This window comes from Podarcis melisellensis (assembly GCF_964234715.1).
Source record: "Podarcis melisellensis genome assembly, chromosome: W".
Lineage (NCBI taxonomy): Eukaryota > Metazoa > Chordata > Lepidosauria > Squamata > Lacertidae > Podarcis > Podarcis melisellensis.
In genome coordinates, this window is record NC_138535.1 from 5,363,374 (window position 1) to 5,372,602 (window position 9,229).

The 9,229-nt window shown below is 40.9% G+C and overlaps 1 protein-coding gene across 1 annotated transcript in view; it reads right to left on the reverse strand.

Annotated features, from left to right (window-relative positions):
- LOC309361192 (cytoplasmic dynein 2 intermediate chain 2-like) overlaps positions 1 to 3,800 on the reverse strand; it is a 25,069-nt gene extending 21,269 nt beyond the window's left edge. The window contains 1 exon segment of the mRNA XM_081896137.1: positions 3,661 to 3,800. Coding sequence (XP_081752263.1) covers positions 3,661 to 3,738 — 78 coding nt within the window. The 5' untranslated portion in view covers positions 3,739 to 3,800.
- Between the last annotated feature and the right edge of the window lie 5,429 nt (positions 3,801 to 9,229).

Consider the following 9,229-nt stretch of genomic DNA (forward strand, 5'->3'; position numbering starts at 1 on the left):
TGGGGCTCCTGTTTATAAGAACTACTACTGCTACTATTACTACAACAATTTATTTATACCCCACCTACTCTGATCCTTGGGGCTCCTGTTTATAAGAACTACTACTACTGCCACTATTACTACAACGATTTATTTATACCCCACCTACTCTGGTCCTTGGGCCTCCTCTTTATAAGAACTACTACTACTACTATTACTACAACAATTGATTTATACCCCACCTACTCTGATCCCTGGGTCTCCCGTTTATAAGAACTACTACTACTACTGCTATTAATGCAACTACAATTTATTTATACCCCACCTACTCTGGTACTTGGATCTCCTGTTTACTACTACTAGTAGTACAACAATTTATTTATACCCCACCTACTCTGATCCTTGGGGCTCCTGTTTATAAGAACTACTACTACTACTACTACAATTTATTTATACCCCACCAATTCTGTTTCTTGGGTCTCCTGTTTATAACTACTTCTACTACTACTACTACTACTACAAAAACAACTACAATTTATTTATACCCCACCTACTCTGATCCTTGGGGCTCCTGTTTATAAGAACTACTACTACTACTGCTACTATTACTACAACGATTTATTTATACCCCACCTACTCTGGTCCTTGGGGCTCCTGTTTATAAGAACTACTACTACTACTGCTACTATTACTACAACGATTTATTTATACCCCACCTACTCTGGTCCTTGGGGCTCCTGTTTATAAGAACTACTACTACTGCTACTATTACTACAACTATTTATTTATACCCCACCTACTCTGGTCCTTGGGGCTCCTGTTTATAAGAACTACTACTACTACTGCTACTATTACTACAACGATTTATTTATACCCCACCTACTCTGGTCCTTGGGGCTCCTGTTTATAAGAACTACTACTACTGCTACTATTACTAAAACGATTTATTTATACCCCACCTACTCTGGTCCTTGGGGCTCCTGTTTATAAGAACTACTACTACTGCTATTATTACAACGATTTATTTATACCCCACCTACTCTGATCCTTGGGGCTCCTGTTTATAAGAACTACTACTACTGCTATTATTACTACAACAATTTATTTATACCCCACCGACTCTGATCCTTGGGGCTCCTGTTTATAAGAACTACTACTACTGCTACTATTACTACAACGATTTATTTATACCCCACCTACTCTGGTCCTTGGGCCTCCTCTTTATAAGAACTACTACTACTACTATTACTACAACAATTGATTTATACCCCACCTACTCTGATCCCTGGGTCTCCCGTTTATAAGAACTACTACTACTACTGCTATTAATGCAACTACAATTTATTTATACCCCACCTACTCTGGTACTTGGATCTCCTGTTTACTACTACTAGTAGTACAACAATTTATTTATACCCCACCTACTCTGATCCTTGGGGCTCCTGTTTATAAGAACTACTACTACTACTACTACAATTTATTTATACCCCACCAATTCTGATTCTTGGGTCTCCTGTTTATAACTACTTCTACTACTACTACTACTACTACAAAAACAACTACAATTTATTTATACCCCACCTACTCTGATCCTTGGGGCTCCTGTTTATAAGAACTACTACTACTGCTACTATTACTACAACGATTTATTTATACCCCACCTACTCTGGTCCTTGGGCCTCCTCTTTATAAGAACTACTACTACTACTACTATTACTACAACAATTGATTTATACCCCACCTACTCTGATCCCTGGGTCTCCCGTTTATAAGAACTACTACTACTACTGCTATTAATGCAACTACAATTTATTTATACCCCACCTACTCTGGTACTTGGATCTCCTGTTTACTACTACTACTAGTACAACCATTTATTTATACCCCACCTACTCTGATCCTTGGGGCTCCTGTTTATAAGAACTACTACTACTACTACTACTACAATTTATTTATACCCCACCTATTCTGATCCTTGGGGTTCCTGTTTATAACTACTACTTCTACTACTACTACTACTACTACTACAATATGGATTAATGGAAAGAAAAATAGGGATGAATGGAAAGAAAAATAGGGATGAATGGAAAGAAAAATAGGGATGAATGGAAAGAAAAATAGGGATGAATGGAAAGAAAAATAAATACGGATGAATGGAAAGAAAAATATGGTGAATGGAAAGAAAAATATGGATGAATGGAAAGAAAAATAGGGATGAATGGAAAGAAAAATAGGGATGAATGGAAAGAAAAATAGGGATGAATGGAAAGAAAAATATGGATGAATGGAAAGAAAAATATGGATGAATGGAAAGAAAAATATGGATTAATAGAAAGAAGAATATGGATGAATGGAAAGAAAAATATGGATGAATGGAAAGAAAAATAGGGATGAATGGAAAGAAAAATAGGGATGAATGGAAAGAAAAATATGGATGAATGGAAAGAAAAATAGGGATGAATGGAATGAAAAATAGGGATGAATGGAAAGAAAAATAGGGATGAATGGAAAGAAAAATATGGATTAATAGAAAGAAAAATATGGATGAATGGAAAGAAAAATAGGGATTAATAGAAAGAAAAATATGGATTAATGGAAAGAAGAATAGGGATGAATGGAAAGAAGAATAGGGATTAATAGAAAGAAAAAGAGGGATGAATGGAAAGAAAAATAGGGATGAATGGAAAGAAGAATAGGGATGAATGGAAAGAAGAATAGGGATGAATGGAAAGAAAAATAGGGATGAATGGAAAGAAAAATAGGGATGAATGGAAAGAAAAATAGGGATGAATGGAAAGAAAAATAGGGATGAATGGAAAGAAAAATAGGGATGAATGGAAAGAAAAAGAGGGATGAATGGAAAGAAAAATAGGGATGAATGGAAAGAAAAATAGGGATGAATGGAAAGAAAAAGATGGATTAATAGAAAGAAAAATAGGGATGAATGGAAAGAAAAATATGGATTAATAGAAAGAAAAATAGGGATGAATGGAAAGAAAAATAGGGATGAATGGAAAGAAAAATAGGGATGAATGGAAAGAAAAATAGGGATGAATGGAAAGAAAAAGAGGGATGAATGGAAAGAAAAATAGGGATGAATGGAAAGAAAAAGAGGGATGAATGGAAAGAAAAATAGGGATGAATGGAAAGAAAAAGAGGGATGAATGGAAAGAAAAATAGGGATGAATGGAAAGAAAAAGAGGGATGAATGGAAAGAAAAATAGGGATGAATGGAAAGAAAAATAGGGATGAATGGAAAGAAAAAGAGGGATGAATGGAAAGAAAAAGAGGGATGAATGGAAAGAAAAAGAGGGATGAATGGAAAGAAAAATAGGGATGAATGGAAAGAAAAAGATGGATGAATGGAAAGAAAAATAGGGATGAATGGAAAGAAAAAGAGGGATGAATGGAAAGAAAAAGAGGGATGAATGGAAAGAAAAAGAGGGATGAATGGAAAGAAAAAGAGGGATGAATGGAAAGAAAAATAGGGATGAATGGAAAGAAAAAGAGGGATGAATGGAAAGAAAAAGAGGGATGAATGGAAAGAAAAATAGGGATGAATGGAAAGAAAAATATGGATTAATAGAAAGAAAAATAGGGAAATATATCTCTATTTATAAGGAAATATTGAGGCAAAAATACAAATGTGGGAAAAAATTATTCTGCTTTCCCGACGCCCACCTCCTCGCAGCGCCTTCCCCGCTCGGCCCGCCACACCGAGGCCACGTCCACGGCGCCGCCGGCCGCGTCGGAGAACATCGCGCAGGAAAGGCCGAGGCTTCTGTCGGCGGAGTAGGCCGCGTTGCCAAGGAGACGGCGGCGACGCGGCGCGGAGGGATGACGTAGGGAGAAGCCTGTTCTCGCGAGAAGAGCGGGTGAAATGGCGGCGGGGAGGCGTCCTCTCGCGAGAGTTCGGGAAATGGCTGGGAAATCGCGCCGGGGAGCCGTCGTCTCGCGAGACTTGGGAAGAAATCTGGCTAAGCCGAGCACTACCCACGAGAACTCGCGGCGAGGAGACGTCTTCTCGCGAGAGGTGGAGGGAATTCGCGCGGAAAGGCCTATATCTCGCGAGAACTGAGATGAAATCGCGCCGAGTGCTCGTTTTCTCGCGAGAACCGGTGGGAAATGGAGCCGGGGGAGCCGTCTTCTCGCGAGATTTGGGAGGAAATCTCGCTAAGCCGACCACTTCCCACGAGAACTCGGGGGGGGAAATCGCGGCAAGGAGACGTCCTCTCGCGAGATTTGGGAAGGCAACGCTCGGAGCGGCGAGGAGACGTCCTCTCGCGAGAAGTGGAGGGAAATCGCGCGGAAAGGCCTACGTCTCGCGAGAACTGAGATGAAATCGCGCCGAGTGCTCGTTTTCTCGCGAGAACCGGTGGGAAATCGAGCCGGGGGGAGCCGTCTTCTCGCGAGAATTGGGAAGAAATCTCGCTAAGCCGACCACTTCCCACGAGAACTCGGGGGGGAAATCGCGGCAAGGGGACGTCCTCTCGCGAGATTTGGGAAGGCAAGGCCGGGAGCGCCGTAGTTCTCGGGAGAACTGAGGGGAAATCGAGCCGGGGAGCCGTGCTCTCGCGAGACTTGGCGGAAGAGGTCTATTGGTGGGAAAATATGGCGGGAAAGGGCGAGAGTTGCGAGCGGCCAATGGCGTCGCTCGACCCCCAATTCTCGCGAGAAGTGGAAGGAATTGGCGGGAAATGAGTTTGTTCTCGCGAGAAGTGGAGTCCAATCGCGCTGAATGGGCCCAATTCTCGCGAGAGGTGGAGGGAAATCGCGCCGTCGAGTTCTCCGCCGCCATTTTGGTTGAGGGCAAATTTGTTCTCAATATATATTTCTATTTCTAGATAGAGAGCTATATAAATTATATCTGTATATATTATAAATATAAATCTATATCCTAATATATATATTTGTTCTAAAGATATTTTTTATTCTCAATGTATATTTCTATTTATAGGTAGAGAGCTGTATAAATTATATATATATATATATATATATATATATATATATATATATATATATATATATATATATATATAATAGATATTCTAAATATATTTCCTTATTCTAAATGTATATTTCTATTTATAGGCATTGAGCTGTATAAATATATATATATATATATATATGAATCTATATTTTAAATAGATATTTATTCTAAATATATTTGTTTATTCTAGATATATATATATATTTCTATTTCTAGATCGAGAGCTGTAAAAATTATAGAGAGAGCTGATATATAGCTCTCTATCTAGAAATAGAAATATATATATAGAATAAACAAATATATTTAGAATAAATATCTATTTATATAGATATAATTTGAATATATACAGATATATATTAACAGGAATATATATTATAGAATAGGGAAGAGGAGGTCCCTATCTTCGTTCCAGAGGTGGAAGAGGAGGTCCCTATTTTCATCGCAGAATGTGAAATAGGAGGTCCCTATTTAATGGGAGGGTGGTCCTAGGAGGTCCCTAACATCAGAGGGGACGGTCCCTATTTTCATTATATAGGGAGGAAGAGGAGGTCTCTATTTCCATTGCAGAATGCGGAATAGGAGGTCTCTATTTTCATTATAGAGGGCGGAAGAGGAGGTCCCTATTCTAATTATAGAGGGAGGGAGGAGGTCTCTATTTCCATTGCAGAATGCGGAATAGGAGGTCTCTATCTTCATTATAGAGGGAGGAAGAGGAGGTCCCTATTCTAATTATAGAGGGAGGGAGGAGGTCTCTATTTTCATTGCAGAATGTGGAATAGGAGGTCTCTATTTTCATTATAGAGCGAGGAAGAGGAGGTCTCTATTTCCATTGCAGAATGCGGAATAGGAGGTCTCTATTTTCATTATAGAGCGAGGAAGAGGAGGTCTCTATCTTCATTATAGAGGGAGGAAGGGGGGTCTCTATTTTCATGGTAGGGACATCGGAGGGGACGGTCTGAGGAGGTCCCTATTCTCATTGCAGAATGTGGAATAGGAGGTCTCTATTTCCATTGCTGAATGTGGAATAGGAGGTCCCTATTTTAATAATAGAGGAAGAAAGAGGTCCCTATTTTCATGGGGGAAACGTCAGAGGAGACAGTCATAGGAGGTCCCTATTTTCATTATAGAGGGCGGAATAGGAGGTCTCTATTTTCATTGCAGAGGGTGGAAGAGGAGGTCCCTATTTTCCTGGGAGAAATGTTGGAGGGGCGGTCCTAGGAGGTCCCTATTTCCAAGCAGAATATGGAATAGGAGGTCCCTATTTTCATTATTTAGGGTGGAATAGTAGGTCCCTATTTTAATCATAGAGGAAGAGGAGGTCCCTATTTTCACTGCAGAATATGGAATAGAAGGTCCCTATTTTCATTAATTAGCTTGGAATATTAGGTCCCTATTTTAATCATAGAGGGAGGAAGAGGAGGTCTCTATTTTCATTGCAAATTGCGGAACAGGAGGTCCCTATTTTCATTGCAGAATATGGAATAGGAGGTCTCTATCTTCATTATAGAGGGCGGAAGAGGAGGTCTCTATTTTCATTGCAGAATCTGGAATAGGAGGTCTCTATTTTCATTGCAAATTGCGGAATAGGAGGTCCCTATTTTCATTGCAGAATATGGAATAGGAGGTCTCTATTTTCACTGCAGAATATGGAATAGAAGGTCCCTATTTTCATTAATTAGCTTGGAATAGTAGGTCCCTATTTTAATCATAGAGGGAGGAAGAGGAGGTCTCTATTTCCATTGCAGAATGTGGAATAGGAGGTCACTATTTTAATTATAGAGGAAGAAAGAGGTCCCTAATTTTCATGGGAGAAACGTTGGAGGAGACAGTCATAGGAGGTGCCTATTGTCATTATAGAGGGAGGAATAGGAGGTCTCTATTTTCATTGCAGAATGCAGAATAGGAGGTCTCTATTTTCATTGCAGAGGCTGGAAGAGGAGGTCCCTATTTTCATGTGAGAAACGTCGGAGGACACGGTCCTAGGAGGTCTCTATTTTCATTGCAGAATATGGAATAGGAGGTCCCTATTTTCATTGCAGAATATGGAATAGGAGGTCTCTATTTTCATTGCAGAATATGGAATAGGAGGTCTCTATTTTCATTCTAGAGAGCGGAAGAGGTCTCTATTTTCCTTATAGAGGGAGGAAGAGGAGGTCTCTATTTTCATTATATAGGGCGGAAGAGGAGGTCTCTATTTTCCTTATAGAGGGAGGAAGAGGAGGTCTCTATTTTCATTATATAGGGCGGAAGAGGAGGTCTCTATTTTCCTTATAGAGGGAGGAATAGGAGGTCTCTCTTTTCATTATATAGGGCGGAAGAGGAGGTCTCTATTTTCCTTATAGAGGGAGGAATAGGAGGTCTCTCTTTTCATTATATAGGGCGGAAGAGGAGGTCTCTATTTTCCTTATAGAGGGAGGAAGAGGAGGTCTCTATTTTCATCATAGAGGGAGGAAGAGGAGGTCTCTATTTTCATTATAGAGGAAGGGGAGCTCCCTAATGTCGGAGGGGACGGTCCTAGGAGGTCCTTATTTTCATGGGAGAAACGTCGGAGGGGAGGTACCTATTTAATGGGAGGAATGTCAGAGGGGACGGTACAAGGAGGTCCCTAACGTCAGAGGGGACAGTCCTAGGAGGTCCCTATTTCCATGCAGAATATGGAATAGGAGGTCTCTATTTTCCTTATAGAAGGAGGAATAGGAGGTCTCTATTTTCATTATAGAAGGAGGAAGAGGAGGTCTCTATTTTCATTATAGAGGGAGGAAGAGGAGGTCTCTATTTTCCTTATAGAGAGAGGAAGGGGAGGTCTCTATTCTAATTATAGAGGGAGGAGGTCCCTATTTCCATGCAGAATCTGGAATAGGAGGTCCCTATTTTCATGGAGAAATGTCGCAGGGGACGGTCCTAGGAGGTCCCTATTTTCCTTATATAGGGTGGAATAGGAGGTCTCTATTTTCCTTATAGAGGGAGGAAGGGGAGGTCTCTATTTTCATTATAGAGGGCGGAAGAGGAGGTCTGTATTTTCATTATATAGGGAGGTAGAGGAGGTCTCTATTTTCCTGGGAGAAACATAGAGAGAAAGCGGAATAGGAGGTCCCTAATTTAACGGGAGAAACGTCGGAGGGGACGGCCCTAGGAGGTCCCTATTTCCATGCAGAATATGGAATAGGTCCCTATTTTCATTATAGCGGGTGGAAGAGGAGGTCCCTATCTTCTTTCCAGTGGTGGAAGAGGAGGTCCCTATTTTCATCACAGAATGTGGAATAGGAGGTCCCTATTTAATGGGAGGAATGGCGGAAGGGATGTCCTAGGAGGTCCCGAACGTCGGAGGTAACGTTCTAATAGGTCCCTAACAGCAGGGGGACGACCATAGGAGGTCCCTATTTTCATTATATAGGGAGGAAGAGGAGGTCTCTATTTTCATTATAGAGGGAGAAAGTGGAGGTCTCTATCTTCATTATAGAGGGAGAAAGTGGAGGTCTCTATCTTCATTATAGAGGGAGAAAGAGGAGGTCTCTATCTTCATTATAGAGGGAGAAAGAGGAGGTCCCTATCTTCATTATAGAGGGAGGAAGAGGAGGTCTCTATTTTCATTATAGAGGGAGGAAGAGGAGGTCTCTATTTTCCTCATAGAGGGAGGAAGAGGAGGTCTCTATTTTCATTATTGAGGGAGGAAGAGGAGGTCTCTATTTTCATTGCAGAATGTGGAAGAGGAGGTCTCTATTTTCATTGCAGAATATGGAATAGGAGGTCTCTATTTTCCTTATAGAGGGAGGAAGAGGAGGTCCCTATTTTCCTTATAGAGGGAGGAAGAGGAGGTCCCTATTTTCCTTATAGAGGGAGGAAGAGGAGGTCCCTATTTTCCTTATAGAGGGAGGAAGAGGTCCCTATTTTCATGGGAGAAACATCGGAGGAGACAGTCATAGGAGGTCCCTATTTTAATCATCGACGGAGGAAGAGGAGGTCCCTATCTTCATTATAGAGAGAGCAATAATAGGTCTCTATTTTCATTATAGAGGGAGGAAGTGGAGGTCTCTATTTCCATTATATAGGGAGGAAGAGGAGGTCTCTATTTTCATCATAGAGGGAGGAAGAGGAGGTCTCTATTTTCCTGGGAGAAACATGGAATAGGTCCCTATTCTCATTGCAGAATGCGGAATAGGAGGTCTCTATTTCCACGGCAGAATGTGGAATAGGAGGTCCCTATTTTAATTATAGAGGAAGAAAGAGGTCCCTATTTTCATGGGAGAAACGTCGGAGGAG